Source organism: Pezoporus wallicus, unplaced genomic scaffold, assembly GCF_028554395.1.
Source record: "Pezoporus wallicus isolate ANWC-B61680 ecotype Strahan unplaced genomic scaffold, APGP_CSIRO_Pwel_v1 contig_8803, whole genome shotgun sequence".
Lineage (NCBI taxonomy): Eukaryota > Metazoa > Chordata > Aves > Psittaciformes > Psittacidae > Pezoporus > Pezoporus wallicus.
Window position 1 is genome coordinate 951453 of NW_026635049.1, and position 19458 is coordinate 970910.

General features: G+C 45.3%; 1 protein-coding gene across 2 annotated transcripts in view; it reads right to left on the bottom strand.

The window, feature by feature from the left end:
• Positions 1–19458, bottom strand: part of LOC130594737 (vascular endothelial growth factor receptor kdr-like) — a 121951-nt gene that overhangs the window by 13007 nt on the left and 89486 nt on the right. The window contains exons 14-26 of one of the 2 annotated variants that reach the window (XM_057400847.1): positions 17648–17794; positions 15910–16035; positions 15693–15799; positions 14388–14523; positions 12961–13065; positions 10538–10654; positions 8244–8332; positions 7455–7620; positions 6815–6912; positions 5799–5921; positions 5590–5701; positions 1855–1954; positions 1184–1289 (exon numbers count right to left, since the gene is read on the bottom strand). In XM_057400847.1, the coding sequence (XP_057256830.1) occupies positions 1184–1289; positions 1855–1954; positions 5590–5701; positions 5799–5921; positions 6815–6912; positions 7455–7620; positions 8244–8332; positions 10538–10654; positions 12961–13065; positions 14388–14523; positions 15693–15799; positions 15910–16035; positions 17648–17794 (1532 nt within the window). The remainder of the gene's footprint in view (positions 1–1183; positions 1290–1854; positions 1955–5589; positions 5702–5798; positions 5922–6814; positions 6913–7454; positions 7621–8243; positions 8333–10537; positions 10655–12960; positions 13066–14387; positions 14524–15692; positions 15800–15909; positions 16036–17647; positions 17795–19458) is intronic. The other variant, XM_057400855.1, reaches the window with a different exon arrangement.

Here is a 19458-nt window from a genome sequence, read left to right on the forward strand (position 1 = left end):
GCTCTCCCCTTAAAGTCCTAAAAACTATTTGTCCGAATTTGCCTTTGCTTGACTTTTTTCTTAATTTTAAGAGGCAGTGAAGGGCCCTATTCCCTTATCAGGACTTTTGTCTCCTTCATTTCCTTTGGTTATAGGAGAAAACTCACAAGCTCCTCATATTGCAAACTGGGTCCTCTTCAACTTAGCTTCACTGAACATGTTTACAAACTGGCAGGAGCTGCAGGAGAGTGTTTGATTTCTTCTTCAATTAAATTGCAACATAATGGCTCTGGGTGTTTTTACTGAAAACAACTGATTTAACTGTTATGAGTTTAATAATTCTGTAATTGACTTTCTGAGCTTTAAACTGCATTGTTTTAAAGCTCTGAAGAGCATGGGTGAGCATAGTCTCAGAAAATGAGGCAGAAAGTTCAGAGCAGCTACTGGCAGTTGTATTGGGTTTGTGTGGCCAGGTTTAGATAGCAGGGGGGCTACAGGGACAGTTCTTGTGAAAAGTTGCCAGAAGCTTCCCCTGTGTCTGATGGAGCCATTCCCATTCCCCATCCCCTGCAGTGCTTGGGGGGAGGTAGAGAAATCAGAGGTGAAGTTGAGCCTGGGAAGCGGGAAGGGGTAAGGGGAAGGTGTTTTAGGATAAGGTTTTCTTTCTCATTATCCTGCTTTGATTTGATTAGTAATAAATGAAGCTGATTTCCCCAAGTTGACTCTGTTTCACCCATGGTAGTAATTGCCAGGTGATCTCCATGTCCTTATCCCAACCCAGGAGCCTTTTGTTCTGTTTCCTCTCCCCTGTCCCGCTGAGGAGAGCAGCGATAGAGCAGCTTGGTGGGTTCCTGGCATCCAGCCCGGGTCAGCCCACCATAGCTGTTCACTGTGCTGGAATGCAATTAAAACTCTTTGTGAGATAAAGCCCTATTGTTCCTCTAAGGGGCAACTGAGCCTTTTTTTTAATTACTGTAAGTTTCTCCTTATTATGGATGGGTAAACATCTAGTTTTGAACTCTAATCCCCTTTGAATAGTTAACGTTTTCTTTACTCATCCCAATAGCCATTTTCCTGCTATGAGGGCAAATCTAATACTGCTGCTCGACATAGTCCTTACCTGTGCACAGGAATGCACATACCTTCCCCTTCCCCCCGTGCCCATAGGTAGGCATTTGTTGAGGAACAGTTTGTACCACTGTACCTGCTGGACATTGGCTTGCAGAAGGTCTCCTAAGCGCTCCACAAGCTCAGTGAAAGTAGGTCTCTCAGTGGGAACGCCATGCCAACAATCCAGCATTGTCTGGTAGCTAGGTAAAAACCACAGGTATTAAGGAAGGAAAAGGACAGGAGCTTTGCTTCCAAACTGTTTCATTATTGCTTGCTTTGGTCATAGTTTCGGATTAAGACAGGCCCACATCTCCACGTTGGAATTCTGTTCTACTTCCCACGTGGGATGCTTTTTCCTTCTATAGTCCTGTCTCAGCTGAGCCTGTAGGCTTTTTGTGTCACATAACTTAGAATTTGACTTCTGGGCCCCATTGATATTGCTGGAATAAGTCATAGTTATGGGTGCCTAATTTCTGTCAAGGCTGACACAGCAGTCTCCTGAACTGAGATTCATGAACTGCAGCTGACGTGGGGAGATCTTTTAATCTGGTCAGCAAAGGTCAAGCTGACTCAGTCTGTCTTTAGCATTCATCTGTGGTATTGGGACACCCAAGACATGCACAACTACAGCATTTACTGAAAACAAAACCCAAAATACATAGCTGTTGTCTCCTGAGGTCTCCTTCCCCTCCACACCTCAGTACACTGTTGTGTAACACTTAAGTGACACGTGTCAGCTCTCAGTACAAAACGAGGGGCTCTTACACTTCTGGAGTGGAATACTCTGGAGATCTCATCCGGGTGCCTTCTTTGAGCCGTCGGCAGAAGTCCTCATCTATCTGCACTCCAGGGTATGGTGAGGCACCTGGGGGGAGAAATGAGGAGGAGGCTCTAGAATGGCACAATCCCTGTTTCCCAGTCCAGTGGCATCAACACTCATCAGTTATTTCTGCTGCTTATTTTTGGGCCACTCAATTGTTAGTATGAAACCTGGGAGGACAGTTCATAGCAACTGTAATTGCTTTTGAGATGTAGACTGCTGTAAAGGGATTGAGAGTATTCTGTTAACTTGCGCACAAGTTGGCCTAGCAGTTGTCAAGTGAAGGAGTGAGGCTTATTTCCGTTCCTGGTGGGAATGGTTGTCATCAGAGGAATGACTTGTGTAAATGTGTGTGTGCATTGAAGGTTGTGACCTTTCTTGTACAACATTTGCACATTTTGGCATCCTAGAGGCTGGATGGTGAATTTGGAAAGAATTTAATCAAATCTTAACACTGGGGATTGAATGGCATCTGGATCTGTATCCAGCCCTCGAGGAATCCACGTGTGAGGTACCATCTATAACATTCCTGCATTTTTTCCCTTCTGTTTGGAAACACCGTCCGGTCCTGTGCACTTGGGGGCACAAGAACAGCAGAAATCTGTTGGAGCAAAGCAGTGAAGATGGTGCCAAAGTGTGGCTGGTGCCAGAGTTATTCTACTCTGTGAATGTGACCACTCAATCTGCAAAACTGTGCACTGGGGAGTAAAGATCCTGACAACCTCCTCAGAGGGCATCTCCCCACAGCAGATAGGCTCTGCTGATGTTCAAAGCTCAGGGACACTTAGCCACAGAACATCAGAATTCCCTTGAAGTGCAAGTAGCAAGTGACAGTATTAAGAGTGTTTTCTGGAGTTATGTAGGTTGGAAATAGTCAGTAGCATCATTTCTGGTTTATATCTTGATTTTCCTTCCTAGTTTTGCCTTTGGCCTGTCATTATGATCGTAATACCCTGGTAATTAAATGTTCAGCTCACGTGGCATCACCCCTTAGCCAAAGTTCTCAAAACAGGCTTCTGTCAACTCACAGGATCTCTCTGAATAAGTAGATGGATAAAACCTGTGGTGTCCCTTTCCCAGAGTTACACTGTGACCAAGGGGACTATGTGATAAGCCTAATAACTTGGATTTGGGATGCTGAGGCTCCAGCACGTGGCGAGATCTACACATGACATTTTCCGTGGGGGAAATCTCTTCCAAAATGCTCCAAGCTGTGGCACACACTGGATATGGTAGCACTCTTTTGATCTTGGTTTTCTTTTAGGAGGGTAATAAGATGCTGATGTTATGCTACCAGGCAGTGCTTGTTTACCGAATTAGCTCTGATTGCTTTGTGAACAGTGCGCATCCGAATTGCAGGAGACACTGACACTCTGTAATGCACCATGCAAGTGATTTCAAGATGTATTAAACATTGCTGCCATACCTGACCTGAGTTCTGCTCAGCCCATTTCAGTAACACAAAGCTCAATGTAAATTAAGTCTCTCAAGTCCTGATTTCCCTCTGTATCGCCATAATGGATACATTCTGCCAGGCCTTCTGGAAGCAGCCATCCTGCTTCATTCATCTTCTGACCCTGAAAGGACCCATGGCCGAACTGAAGTGCGTTTTACTAGCCAGTCCTTGTTCCTTCTTTAGATGGTACTAAGTGTGTGGGACCCAGTAAAAAGCAGCACTTGCAGATGGGAGCCGAAACATCCCCTGCAGCAATGACAAATAACTTCCATCCCTTGGCTCCCAATGATCTGTAAAACTTTTATATAAGAGAATTCAATCAGTGACACAAATCCTTAATTAAATATTTATCAGGAGAGCTGCAGATGTGAGTAGTGCCAAGCCACAGGCATGCCTGGGTGAGCTGTATGAAAACCCTCTTAGCCAAGAGGACTGCTTTGAATCTGTGCCATGGGTTGAGGAAGTTTGGAATCCATAGCTTGGGATCTGTGTCATAGTGAGGGCAGGGACTGGCTCTGTGGAGAAATGTAGATTCCTCTGAATTCAGAAGAGGACAGTCTGTTGCTCCAAGTAAGCACCTCCATTAAGCAAAGAGACTATCTCAAATCAAACCAGATAAATTTCATTTTAAACAGTTAAAAATACTGATTAATTTAAGTGACTCTATTTTAATTTTAAAATTAAATTGCATTAAATTAAATTACAATTTAATTTTCATTTTTAGTCTTCAGTAATAAAGGCCAAATGACCCTAAGTTCACATCTGTTAAGCCCTGTCAGGACCTTTGAGAATAATACAACCAGTCTGCCCTCTGCAGTGGTCCTTGCCATCATCAGTATTCAGTTCATTTGGTTTCTTGGAGACGCTCAATGGAGAGGCTGTCCCCTCTGAGTGTGTCTCTGCATGCTAATGCTAATATATCTGCTGGAATAATCTATTGGAACTGAGGCATTGCCCATACTTCTGGAGCCTCATCCTTCTGTGGTGTTCCAAGACACTCAGCAGGTGATGCTGTTACAGAGCTGTGGAGGTGGTGCAGCCAAAGAACAGGACTCTAAATAAACAGGGCTGAACGCTGGAGAAGGTGATAACTGCCACTTGTGTCAACCATTTGAGTGTGAACTCTCTTCTTTTGCATGCTGATACGAACTAGAGAGAGGTCCAAATCAGAGACTTGGACCGAGATCAGGTTGGGATCTTTGCAGCCAGCCCCAAATAAAGTTTAGGCTAGAAACAGCTCCAGACTTTGCATCCAGATCTGGACTTGGCATCTAGAGCTCAGTTTCAACTGATCCATGAATCAGAGATAGCAGAAGATTAGAGAGTTCACTTTAAATTTCATCAGCTTAAGTTGACAATGGTGCTTGTTTTCTTTTGTCTATGAGGGCTGATTAGAAAGCCAGAGCTGACATTCCTAAATTCCCTCAGGAAAACAGCACTCTGCAAAGCGAATGTGAGAGCAGCAAAGTCCGACTGTCTGCAAGACTGCATGTCTCAGGTTCAGGGCTTTATCTGCTGGACAGTAACCAGATGTCAGTGAGGCTGAGATTTCCAACAGCTCTGTGAGGTGAAATGTCTAGTGCATACACAACACCATTCGTACTCCTTCTGGCTTGTAAATGATACGGCCAGAAGAGCACCTTCTACCCCCTCTTTGCCAGAATGACTTACACAGAGTCTAGCACTGGTTCTCCTATCAACCTGTTGGCTGCTGCTGCCAATACATTGTTCTTACTTAGATTTTGTGGGGAAGATAATCAAGCTGGGATGGAATGTCACGTGGGCAGACTCCCTTGTGTTCCAGGGGCTGCCACTGTGTCACCAGTGGCATAATCCTCTGCAGCCATGGAGCTGTGTGGGTTCCTGAAGCAGTTTGGGCTGCTTAAAAATACAGTTTGGCAGGGAAACTTCTTCATTGCTGTCACAGAAGTATTGCAGTCCCAAGCAGCAGATTGCTGGTTAGCTCTGTGCTCTGATGCTTTCAGTTATTACAGATGTTGGGTCCGGGGTCTGGACTGTGTTTTGTTCCCCCTCCCCAGTATTTACTTGTTGCCATGAGGGGTTCTCGCTGACCTCAGTCCCATGTCTGTATTTTACACCTGATCTGCACTGTGCGCTTGCACCAAGTGAAGTAGAAACACAGCACCACGTTATCACCTTTCGTTAAAAGCTTCTCTTAGCAATAGAGCCATAAGAGGGGAAATGGGTTTTAAACCACTCTTACCTAGAGAAAATATTTCCCAGAGCAGCACTCCAAAAGACCACACGTCACTCTGTGTCGTGTAGATTTTGTCAAAAATAGCTTCTGGAGCCATCCATTTGAGTGGGAGCCTGGCCTGGGAATGCAAAGGACACAACGAGTTGCCAGACCTGTTGTGACTGATCTGCCCAAGCCCATGAGGACTAAACCCCCAAGGTGAACGTTCCACTTACATCTCCTTTCCGCACATAGTCGGGGTCTTTATAAATATCCCTGGCTAGCCCGAAGTCACAGATCTTAACCACGTTGTTCTCTGAAAGAAGGATGTTCCTTGCTGCCAAATCCCGATGGATGCACTGCAAAGGAATGAGGACAAGTGAGATCAGAGACTTTGCGTGGACAAGGAGCCCCTGCTAGAGCAGGAAGCATGAGACCTGCTTGGGAAACGGAAAGATAAATGAACTTCTGGTGAGAAGGAAACTGTCTGTGGGAATGTGCTGAAATGTACTGTCATGTGCAGAAGAGACGATGACTGAGGGGACAAACCAAGTGTCACAGATCATTTTCTATGTGAAATTACCTTCACGGTATGGTGAGCTAAAGGGAGGGCCATTCTCCAGCTACTTCTTCTGGGGGAAATTTGGGAGAGGTCAAACAGCAGCTGCAGGTCCATTTGCAAATGCAGTGCCATGAGTGTGTGTGTGTCTCTGGCTGTGCTGCCCTGGGAGCTGGGCAGTAGGTGCAGATGCTCAGTGTTGTGCATACTTTGGCCTGTGTATTGCATTTAATCTACTTGAAGAGCAGGCACCCCATAGGCTACAAACATACTTCTTTTTGTACCCAAAAGGCTCCAACACTGCTGACAAGCTAAATAAGTAGCTGGCTACTCCCTCTTCATTTTTCAGTAGTTCCTTTGTTGACCATACAAGAAGGATCTTTATGTGAAGCCTTTTATGCATTTATTTATGAGATAGTTCCATGAATTGTCTTAGGATCTGTACACACTCCTTCTATCTAAACTCTCATGTTACAGATGCCAGTCCTTGCAGCCAAGAACATGATGGATATTCCTTCACAACTCCTTCAGTGCTACTTATTGCTTAACCACCGGTGGAATGTGATCTCCAGCACTTTTAATATAAGAGCAAGAGGCAGATCACTCAGGCACAAGAGTATATTTGGATTTGCTCTTATCAGATACTCCTGGCTCTGTGAAAGAAGGTCAGCCCTGACGTTCTAGTGAGCTCACTTTTCGGGAGGCGAGAAACTCCATGCCTTTGGCCACTTGGAAGCTGTAGCAGATCAGATCCTCCAAAGTCAGGGGCCTCTTGTACAGATCCTCAGCATCTACAAGAGATCACAGACAGAGCAAAACACTGGAGCAGGAGCTTCACCCTTCTTAGGCATGGGTGCCACTTGCACGCTGGGGAGCCCAGCCCTGCGGCTGAGTGTTGTTGCGTGAGTTCTCCGCTACAGCTGTGGTTTAGAAACCACTGACCTAGAGGCAGGAGGTCAGATGATGAAAAAGGTTCCATCCAACATAAATCATGTCATTTAGCTACAGGGAAAACAACGTCTGGGGATAAAAGTGAGGGAAACTATTTATAGTGAGCGAGTGATGGGACTGGGGGCAGACTGGCCCCACAGATCTGGTAAAATACTGCTATTACTCCTCTTACACAGCAGGAGCAGCTTTTATATGCACACATCATTGCAAATCTCCTTTCGTGAGAAAGCTGGAGCAGGGCACAGGCAGGAGAAAGGATTTGTGATTCCAGGGACAAGCCAGGCTGTGCACAGGCTTGTAAAGTGTGGGGCTGTGGGTGGTACGAGCCAAGCAACAGAAATCTTTACAATAAAAGACCTGGCATGAAGGAGGTTTCTTTTACCTTCTTCATCATCTTCTGAATCGCTGTAACTCTTATCTTCAATAAACCCAGAGCTGGCAGAGCTTCCCGTGCTGGCTACGCTCTCCAGGCGCCTCTTGATCAGTTCAGTCAAATCACTGTTGGACTCATCCAGACTTTTCTCTGCTTGGTCAGAGTTTTCCTGCGACTAGAAATGGTATAAACCTGATTTTTAGCTTTGGATGAAGCAGTGCCTGCGGATTCAATGGCACAGGGAGACAGTGTCCTCTGAAGATAAGCTCAAACCAGGTTTGAATGTGATGTTTCCTGAATAGCACAGCTAATGAAGCCTGGTTTCCCATTTATCAATACAGAACCCCCCTATGTTACTGCTAGCAATATTCCACCATAAAATTAGCAGGAAGGTGGCTGGGGGAGACTGACAGATCAGTAGAGAGATACTGTAATTTTTGGGGAGGGTTTATCTTTTCCTAGTTCAGTTAATACCAGTTTTTCACTATGACATTGTTGCTCCCTTTGTGCTGGGTAGTGTCTCACAAGTAATTCCCGCTCTCTCACAAATGCACTGGAGTGCTTGGGTATTTGCAACTAATTCCTTAGGAGGTGCTAGGAAAGAAGAGGATGTGAAGGAGATCCTATAGGGAAAAAGGGCTCCTTTTCTTGCTCATGCAGTTTGAAATGTGGTGAGGCAATCAAGTGCCTATCTAAATGCCAGACTGTCTCAGTGCCAATGTGGAAAAGAATCCAAGTTGTGGTCAGTGATTGTCAACCCTCTGCCTTGTGGCCATGAGAATCCTGCTGGGTTTTTACCTTGTATGCAATGAAATCCCCTCGTTTCCCTCTGAGATAGTTGGACAGATTTCCATATTTGCAGTATTCTACTATGACCATCAAAGGACCTACAAAGACAGTGAAAGTCAAATGAGTTTTGAAGCACTGCAAAGCACTTAATACTGTCTTAGCCTCACAAATCCTCTTCAAAGTAAGTAAACGCTGTCACTCCTATTATACAGAGGAGTAAATTTGGTAACAGAGAAGTGACACTGCAGAAGCATACAGTCAGTAGTGGGTACAGAGAGGAGGGAATACAGAACTCAGTTTTCCCCATTAGGTGGTAACAGTGGAAAAGCCTGAGAAGTCCTATCAATATCTTCCTTTCTCATTTCTGTGCAAACTGCTGTAGAGTTCAGTGCAATTGCTGCTTTTATCCAACTATGCATATGTTTAAGATGCTTTTATGTTTTGGTGTGTTCTATTAGGCAAGGGAGAAGCTGCATTCTATATCTTTAGCATAATCACTGTGCTTTATAACTATCACATGTAAGATAAAGTGAAACAATGGGACTAGAATGCATATAAACATGTATTACTATCAATCCTAAGCGATCAGACTTCTATGTCCAGGAAACTTGTCCTGTCTGGAAAGTCTGTGCTTCAGACTGAGGAGTGTGAACTTGAAAGGAGAAAAGTGCTGAGAGCTGCACTGGGATGTTGGGAAGGAGGCAGCTGAGCAGTGCTTCTGCTTGGCTCTGTCAGAAGGGTTTGTGCTGCAGCCTGCCCCTTGTCTGGGCTGAGGAGTACATACTGAATGAAAAGGCTGAGGGCAGGGCTCTGAGGAGGAGCAGAGGGGTCAAGGAGGGAAGAGTGAACTTAGAGATTGGGGTTGCTGCAGCCTTTCTGAGGCTGGATGATGAGTGCTGTTTTGAAACCAGGTTGTCCCAGTGAAAGGGAGGCGGTGAATTGCAGCAGTCTTAACCAATTGCTTGCTGATAATACATTGGGTACTTAACTTTGGTTAAGAACTATTGACCTCTTAGTAATGCTGCCACTTTTTAGGCACCTCTTTGTATTAAGCTATTTCATTGACTTGACAGGAGAGAAGAATCACCAGCATTTGTAATGCTACTTCCTCTCTACTCACAGTCCCAAGCAAAGGCTACTTGCTTGTGCATCCTAATGTTCAAACCCTCCTCCTAAAGCTGGCCACCTTCCCATGGGCTCTGCAGTGCTATAGCAGCTCCTGTGAGTTCCCTCTCCATGGCTCCCAGGTTACAGCAGCATCTGTGGTTGCTGGTTGCTGACTGCTTCTGAGGAGCTGGGAGTATCCTGCTGGAGGGAAGATCTCTTTCCTGGCATCCCACCACATCCACCTCACTGAGGTTTTCTTTTTTTCCACTGTGACTGGTGAAGTTTGGGAACTTCTTTGGGAAAATGATAGCTTTGGAGTCTCAGATGACAGCAGATGTGTGCACCAGCTCTCTCACTCTTTCCCCTTCATTTCTTTTATTCTGTTGGTTTTCTGGTTTGGTTTGGTTTTCCTCAGCTCTCCTAAATTTGTCATTTGGGAATTGTTAGAAGGTTTATTGTAAGCAGTAAAGAGGCATCTTTGAGAGCTGTTACCCTGAAGTTAAATCACAGTATAATAAGAGACAAGGATGCTTTGTATGGCAGTATGGGAAGGGATGTTTTAGTGACAAAGGTCCAAGATTTATGGAATCCTTTGTTTAAGTCTGCACTTTGGAGCAGATTCTTTGTATGATGTAGAGCCAGTGGTGTCAGCTCAGCCCCTTGGCAGCCCTTGCTGTTGCTGCAGTCAACTTTGGTCTGCTTCAGGTTTCCTGTCTACTGCACAAGAAATGCCTGCGTCTGCCCAGCAAGAGTGAAGTGGTTGGGGAAGGAGGAGGCCTCAAGTAAGTGTGTGCTCAGCCTGGTGCATTCTCCGCATAAGGCTGGAGAGAAGAGGGAGAAGAACCTTTGAAACGATCCTTAGTGCCTGATGTGGAGGAATTGGAGACCAAACTGCCATTAAGGATGCTGCCTCCCTTCAGACCATAATGCATTTTGTAAGCAAGTTTACAAAGGACAGAGAAAAGGAAAACAGAGAAGTGACACCACTGACTAGGAGAAAATGTTCCAAACCTATTGATGAGATGGGGCCGTATTCTGCAGTAGCAGAAGCTCTTCTAGGAGCATAGGGGTAGAAATGTTCATGTTTGCTTTAACTGGATGTGCATGACAGTTGGACTCCGCCACAGATACATCCAAACACCATTGTAGCTGCAAAGTGTTTCTTCTTTGCTGCTTATTTACTGAGGACTTCTCACCTCCAGCCTTGGTGCAAGCTCCCAGCAGGTTAACTACATTCAGGTGATGGCCTATGTGGATGAGGATCTTCAGTTCAGACATTAAAGCCTTGCATTCATTAGTAGTTGCACATTCTGCTTAAGATAAACAGGAAAAAAATCATCTTTACACAACAGGATATTTTGAACAGGACACAGCCAGATCCTGTTTACACTTGGAAACAAAACCCACCCGGGATCCTTGCAGTATCTTTGCTTTTCAGACTCTCAAACAGATCATAATTCATCCCTTTCATTGTCTGTTGACCTTTATGAAGTGGAGTTACACTTTATCTTTTGGGTGACTCTTCCGTTCTTTGCCATGGGTTACGGAGGGTGACAGTCCTGTAGGAGAACCCTCCCCCCAAATGAGATACCAGAGAGCCTTTGCAAGGACTGAATTCTGCAAGCTCAGCAAAGGAACCACCAACCTCTTCAAGCAAAAACAGCACACAGAACGTGTTCCTCCATCTCTGAGGGTGATGTGCAGTCTACCATTACTTCTCTACAGTACCTCAGAATATGTTTTTCCACAGTAGTGAGCAACACTTCGCTGCAGGGGATGGAGGAATCCAACACATCTGTAAGTTGGGTCCCAAAATGTACTGTAGAATGTACAGCGTTACTGAGCCTCATCGTGGGAGATCTCATCCACCCAAGAAATACATTTCCCAGCAAAGCAGAAGGGCCCATAGTTGTGTGTGAACCCTGAACATGACATTGGTCAGCCAGCGATACTGTAGTTTCATTCTCTTTGGCTGCCAAAGCTAAGGAAGACACCCTCAGACAAGGACGTTGTTCAGATGCTGCCTTGTTTCCTCCACCTTATTCCAAAGCTTTCCTGATGTATTTTAACAAAAGGGCTGTGTCCTGTTTCCTCTGGTTTTGCCTTTGCATCATGTGTGACAAATATAACCTCTTTCTGTGTTTGTAGACTTCTCCATAAACACATCTTTCACCAAACTGTGTCAGAAAGAAGGAGCTACTCCAAGCCCACAGTGTTTGCAGCTGGGTGTGTACACGGGTGGTTTTACTCCTGATTTACCCTGGCATGTGCTGGAACATGCCTGGCAAAATCCAGACAGGACAGCCTCTGGAAGTTTTTCAGATAATCTTGCACATTAACTTTTAGCCTTCACCCCAGAGCTATACCAGCCTGCTTCACAGAAGTGACAGATAGTGCTGGAATTACAGAAGTGCAGACAGCTCCAGAGCCTCTTTTTTCTTTCCTGAATGCATTGACTCACACTAGAGAATCTTCATCCAGGAATGTGATGAATTATGGGCATGTTAGTTGGGAGGCACGGATTAGAGCAGGAGGCTGCTGCCTCAGCTCGAGGAGGAAGGTGTAAAATGATGAGGGAACTGTCAAATAGTTTGTTGGATATGTGCAGGATGGTAGAGCTGACATGAGGATCAGTTGGGAAGCACAGTGTGGAAGTGAATGAAACCCCTGGGCTATCCATGGCAGCAAGTTTTGAATGGAGAAGGGAGTGTCTGGATCAGGGGCTTCTAGGATATTTCAGGGATCTGGAGATGGGCATGGAACAGAAGAAACCACAGGAGGAGAGAAGATGATCTGAAGATCCACTGACTAATGCAGAGGAGAAGGACCACATTCAGAGGAGGTCCAGGCAGGTGGTGAATGGATGGGTTTGAGCTTTGAGAGAGATGGAAGGTAGCAGAGCACCATGAGGCAGCCAGCAACAGAAGGCAAGTTCCATGAAAGAGGTTCCTGACTCATGGCATTGCAGGGTTAATACTGTCATGCAGCAGCAGTGCAGATCAGTGTGGCTGTGAAAAGCTCCATGTGAGCATGCATTGTACCTCTGAAAACATCCAAGTGAACAGTTAAAAACCTCCAACCCGTGAGGCAGTGTAGGGCTGATGCATTTATTCATTAACTGTCTGCAGAGGCTTTGTATGTAGATATTACAGGAAAGAGAAGTCTCCAGGTTCCCTCATTCCCCACCATGGAATGGTAAAAGCTTTCCTTAATTTCAGTAATTGCAAGCGTCTCTAATTCACTCCCTTGGCATTGCTTTTTCCAACCCCTTGAACTGTTCTACATCTGGAAGGGCTGTGATCAAAGGCTTGGATCCAATTGCAGACTATCTAATGTAATTACATTTTGTAATCTGTTTCCCTCCTCACCCCACAGACCTGGAAGCTGCTGTTTTCCTCCTCTAGGAATACAAGACTTAATGAGCAGCACAGCATGGAGCCCGCTCGTTGTTCCCTATACCTTAACATCCACTGTATAATGACTAATTGCTCCCCCCTGACAAACCCACTCCCTCCTGAACACAATGAACTTGGGCCTGGGTCGGAGCTGAGAACTGGAAACCTCATTGCCCACAGGTTCCCTGAGGAATCTCGGGTGAATCTCAGAGGGATATATGTACCTTTAAGCATTTTTACGGCAACTGTTTTGCAGGTTGAAGATTTATCAATGCCAAAAGCAGACGCTTCCACCACCTTCCCAAAAGCACCATGACCCAGTGTTTTACCTAGAGAAGCAAGAGTCAAGAGTGAGCTAAGGGGGACTTGACAGTCTGCATCAGATTAAGAGGGAATCATGCATTCTCAGCTCTGCAAGACACACAAGGCTCCAGTGCCCAGGCACAATGTAGACGTAGACCGATAGTCAACGGAAGCCTGTATCACATATTTGCAGCATATGGATATAACCAGTGTGATTTATATCCATATGGCTTTAATGCAATACAGTATGTGATAGAACAGAGTAGAATAAATCAATCTGCATTCAGCTGAAGGCAAGGCTGAATACATACATGTGGCTTAAGGGTAAAAACATTACGTGTAGTCATCCTGAAGGCCAGGAAAGTCAGAGTTTGGGTTAAACATAGAATTGTGGAACCCTCATCTCTCATAAATCACAGTCTGGAGAGGTAGCCAGCTAAGCCATTCAGGCGGTCAGAACCCTTTAGCCCTTCACTTACTGACATTTATTTGACATAAAAGCTATACCAAATGGAATTGAAGATGATAATCTTTATTTTCCCTTTCATTTAAAGCTTCATGCCTGTGTTACCCAGTGTGCTCTGAGGGCTCTGCCCCAAAATGCAGCAGAGTACACGGGGCATCATGGTCTCTTTTTTGGTTCTAGTTTGACCCTATGCCTCACCATCATCTCAGTTATTGTTATTTTTGTCTTCCTCCTTGTTCCATGTTTTCCAGCTAAAGCACCAAGAGCACACACAAATACAGATAGATTCTCTACACTCATCATTGCACACAGATGTTGGTGTTTCTCTATACAAACACAACCTGTTTTTTACATCTGCTTGCTCCATCATCCTGTGAGCTGAGCTGTTGTATGAAACTTGGTTCATTTATTCGTGATGGCTCTTTTACAACTCAAAGCCAAGTGCAAATGATGGGTAAGGAATTGATTGTTTGGTGAATTGATAGATTCCTTCAAAACAAAATTCACTGGAAGCCTGTCACCTTTCACGTTGACTGTTCTTTCCCTTTTCCTCTATGGATGTGAAGCCATACTTTTGGCAGGAACAGTACCTGAAGGTATCTTCTTTCCCTGCCAAGAGTTTGGCTTCATTTCTCCAAGGAAGAAAAGGAGGTGATAGCTATTTTGAAAATGACAGCATCTTTGCTTTCTTACCAAATCCCTTGTTTCCTCCCCCATTAAGGATGATCCTGAATCCTGTGACTCACTGCCAGTCCCCCCCCAGGACAGTAGTACATGGGCACTAACTGATAGGCTGCTTCCTGGGTTATCCAACAGATCCGTTGAAATAGGGGAGCCTTAGGAACCATCACTCTTCACAGTAATAATCCCCCAAGCACTCACCCAGCCGCAGTCTGTCTCTTGGGAACTCCCATTTACTGCTGTCATAGGGAAGACGGTCACACTGTTCGTCAAGAGGCATTTCCTCTGGATCCATTATAATTGACAGGTATCCTGTTTTAATATCTGTGGCATCAGGCTAAAAACAGGGAGGGGAGAAATTACAGTATTTACCCTGCAGTTCTAATGGGAGAGAGTTGCTGGCTGGGAGCATCCTGCATTCCAGGCTGAGCTCTGAAATGTATTGGAAACCATGAATGCACCACTTCAGCTTCCTGCCTCTCTTATTTTTATGCCTGAGAAATAAATGTTTATGTATGTCTGCCACTCATGGCTGTTGGGAAGAGTCACTGATTGATGGTGGTAAACACCCTGAGCACACAAAATCTGTCACTGTCTTCTACCTGTGTCTGTTAAAGGAAATCAGTGTTTTCTCTTGGGAACTGCATTTCCTGGTGCACTGGGGAGCGTCCGGGCATTTTTATTGTGTTGGTGAGAATCAGTCTTAATTCTCCATTGTTATCCACTTCATGGCTATTGCTTCTTACCATTTAAAATGGATCAAAAGCTGGTGAAAGCTGCTACTTCTAGTGAGAAGTTGTGACTTGGTGGGTCCTGCGAGCAGACTTTTACAGGGAAAAGTGTAATAGGAAATTCACTGTTGTCACAGCTCTGTTAAACTGAGATCAAGGGGGAAAACATTAATGTAATCACTGTATTTGCAATAGAAGGAGAAGTTTTACCCAAGTATTGGGTATCAGCATTGGGACTGTGTTTTGGTGAGTTACAGAGCAGAGGCTGTGGTTGCTTTTCTGTTTGCTGTTTGTTTTAGGAAAACCTGACCTAAATTCCTTGGAACTTTTCTTTTTTGAGTCATAAAAGGGGGGTGAAAGAATAGCGACTTGGAGACAAAATAAGTGTGGTTTGAGCTCATCTGTAGAGCAAACATCCCAGGATTTTTCTTCAAACAGGACCCCCTTTAATACCCATGTTTCCTAGACAAGTGCTGAAATCAAACCCTCATTTTAGGGGATTTTGGGTTTGCTTTTTGTTTCCTAATCTTGCAAGCCAGTTTGGCTCATAAGGAGGGAGGAGCCTGGTTTAATGGTGCTGTGGCAGTGGAATCTCACAAGTGTGAGTGATCTCTTGAGAACTCAGAGGACTGTCAGCAGAAATCTTGGACTGAAACTTTACAGGAGCATTTTGCACACTTTTTCCACCATCTGTCCCAGCCACTCATCCCCAAACCCTGATGCTTCATCTGAAGCCCAGTCCCAACCCCTTTCTGCAGTATGGAACCTCTCTTACTTTTCTCAGCTTCCGAATGAAGAGAGTGAGAAGAAGCCAGAAGAGAGTAGCAGCCAGACCAGTGCAGACCAAAATGATAACTTCAATGTTGGATTTCTCCTCAGAACCTGTAGGTTAAATGTACAACCAAATCTAAATGCAGCCAAAGTCCATGACTGGGGCATAGTTCTCCTCATTCCCACACAATCCATGTGTTTCACCTTAACTTAGACCTCACCTTGTATCTTAATGAAGGCTGATGTGCTGTCCTGGCCCATGTCGTTGGATGCTTTGCATTCATAGAGCCCTTCATCATCCTTTTTCACTCGCTCAATGACCAGGGTATTATTTTCCATGGAAATTCCTGTTGGAAGGGATTGCAGTCACTATTATCACAGTAACTTACATGCCTATGAATGCTTTTAGGAGACAGGGAACTGAAAGTCAGCTCCCATCCAAGCAGGCCTGGTACGTACTGTTGTCAGGAGGTATTTGAATGCTGTGCTCCTCATTGTGGTCAGGCAGCTGCCCTTCCCTGACACTTTTTTCTCCTCAATACCTGTGTAAATCCCTCGAGGATCATTTAACCAACAGCAAATGTGGCTGTAAGTTTGTTATGAGCAAAGAGCCTGAGAAAGCTTCTAGGGAAGTGATGGGAAGATGGGGTTTCTGATGGCAACAAGATGAACTGGGAAAAAAGGGAACTCGGTGAAATGATTGGAGAAAGCCAGTGCCTTGGAGGGCTGTAGGGAGTTATGGGAATACTGACATGTGGAACACAGAAATCAGGTTATGCACATCCCGGGAAAAATCGCTGTGTGAAGTCCTGTATTCACAGGGAGCCGGGGCTAGAGGTGGAGTTTGACTGGATGTGACCTATATGAGGCTTTTCTACGTTCAATTTTCCTCATTCATTTTCCACATTTAATTTTTCCTCATTTATTCTACAAAACTGAGAGATCGTCTTGAAACAGAGATATTTGGGGCAGAAATAGGGAAGCAGGTCAGGCTTTGAATCCGGAAGAGAAGGACATTTTGAGTTTCTGGGTGTTCTGCCCATGAATCCTGTTGTTAACAAGAGTACTGCACGGCACTCACCATGCTCTGTGCTGAAATACTTACCCTGAGGTGTTTTTTCCCAATATTTTATTTATGTTTCCATTGGTTGGATGAGTTACATGCTTGTCCCTCCAGAATTATTTATAGAATTTCAGTAGCTATAAAGAGTTTCTCTGAGAACAGCCTGATGTGAATTATGGATGATCCGAGACTTCCTACCTAGTCCAAGATGCAAAATTAAAGTCACAGGAACAGCTGCTGGCTTGGGATTCTCCATGATTTATAGGAGATCTCGGGACAGAGAGCTGAGGCCCAGGGAAGGGAGTCCATTCTCCCTGTCCTGCTCTCTACCAGCTGAGCTGGGAGCCCCTTCCCATCACTGTGCCATAAGGAGACAAGGACAGGGTGTGTAACATGCCATGGGATGCCCTGGGCTGGCTGGTGGGTGCTGACCACAACATGCACCTATATATTCTGATCTGACAGTCGAGGCCTGTGTTTCTGGACCCACCTGGCAAGCAGGTACACTCTGCACCTTGGTTTTGTACACAAGCGGTTGTCACAGAGCAGGCTGAAGAGCAGCACACTGTACTCCTTGGTGTACTAATGCCATGCTAATGCATGCACACTACCTAGCTGACTGCAGACACGAATGCTGCAGAAGGCAACCTGCATAAGCACACAGTGGGTTGCAGCCACTGGCAGCTTTGACCTCAAAGTCCAAGTTGGAGACTGCTGCAGTGGTCTGATAGGTTTGGATTTGTGTATGTGTTTCCTGAGGTTGGGTACATGATCCTGACTCATGGCTGACCCATGAGCCGTGCTCAGGGTAGCCACAGAATTGTAGGTCCTACGCTTGCAAGTCTGTTATCCTATGTTATATACCATATCAGTGTGCTTGGGGAGCAAGCCCTCACCTGATGCTGCTGAAATGGGGTAGCCATTCTTCCTCCACGTGATCTGAGGTTCTGGTGTCCCACCGACTTTGCACTCCAGAATGATCTTGCCGCTGATGTTAACCTCCAGGTCTGTGAGGTTCTGTATCACGTACGGTGCTGCCTTTGCTACAGTGACAAGGGAAAACAGGGCACAGTGAGGCTTGAGAAGGCACTTCCCTCAGCTCTGCCATCTCCTCTCCTTTAGCATTGCACGTGGCCTCTCTGGGCTGGAAGTGGCAAAGATTTGGTTGCTGAGTGGTGGCAAAAAGCCCCCAGAAGATTATGGGAGGAGTGGGTGAGTGTATTTGGTCTGTTTCCAAACTGACTAAGCTTAGATTCAGATTCAGCTCGAACTTCCTTGAGTTTCTCATCCTCTGAAGAGAACAGAGGACAGTGAGTGGGTAGAGCAAATGCAGAGTGAATACAAAAAAAAAGAGAGGAGGAGGCAAAGAGGAAACAGTTCTAAGGATTCTGTGTCCTCCATCATGAGTGCAGTTACCTGCTTACTGCAAAGCACATTAACCTCCTTGTTCTGTTCATTTACAAAAAGTACAGGAAAGCAGTGAATAAAATCACAAGCACAGCATAAAGCCAGATATAACCTGCAATAAGGACAGTAGCTGGTGGTGTTAGTACATTTAAAAGACCTTCTTTGCATGGGGTAAGGAGGGCTGGGGTGGAGGGGCATTTCCGCACATGTTTTCCAGCAGAATTGCCTCTCTGATGTGCCAGACAAATAACAGACCCCAGTAATCCTCAGAGGAATGTGATGAAGGTTCCAGTTCTCCCATGGATGTATTCCCAGCTGAGCTGTGTTTTTCCCATAGCCATCATGTGGAGGTGTTTGTGTTGGTGGAAATTTGACTAAATGAGTAAAAATATCTGCCAGGGGAGAGAAAAGTGAATTGCCTGAACGCAGAGAGCAGAGAGCACAGTGCCTCCCATCAGAGCATGGACCAAACCAAGTCCCAGCCCTCTGTAACACCGGGGGGAGATTCTTCCCTTTCTCCACACCTCAGGAAGAGGCAGGTACTCATCCCATTTCCTATGCATTTGGATATCAGAGCTGTGCTGTAGGTGAGCATCTCCCCCTGTGCCAGAGTGGTGTGGGATGCACAGGGCAGGAGACCGGATGGGAAGTGTGCTCCTGTGCTTCAACAGGGACAAAGCCAGCACAGCACATCCTGGTTTGCACCCAAGTGACAAGTGCTTGTGGCAGCATAGCTGTCCTTTCAGTGCTTCATCAGCCATTGATGTAAGTGGAGAAGCAAATTTGAAAATCACTGTCTGAAAATGCAGCTTCTGATGGACTCTGTCTCCTGCTCCCTGGCTTGCTACTGCTCGTTGCAGTTCCACTGCAGTTCTGTGTTTTGGGAATTTTCTTCACTGTTGGAAGATACCCAATAAATTCACCCATTCCAGCAGCACTTGTTCTTCTGAGGAGGCTTAGGAGGCTTAGAGCCACTCACTCACTCTCTTCACTATGAAGCAGAAGAAACTTCACTGATTCTCAGTGAGTTCTACTGTGTCCTGCCCTTTATAGTTACATAGCTAAAGAAATAGGCTTCAGGACCTGTAGTGTTACTGGTTTTATGAAAATAAAAGAGTTAGGGGGGGTGCACATAAGTAAGAAAATATTGTTATGACAAAGAAGTGCTTCCCTCTTACCCAGACTAAATGGTACCTGTCACTTATTATATACTTGGACAGTGACATTTGTGATTAAATCTGCTGGGTTCAAATCTATTTTGGTGTCTGGCAGCTGCAAGTGGGTGGACTCTTCCACCAAA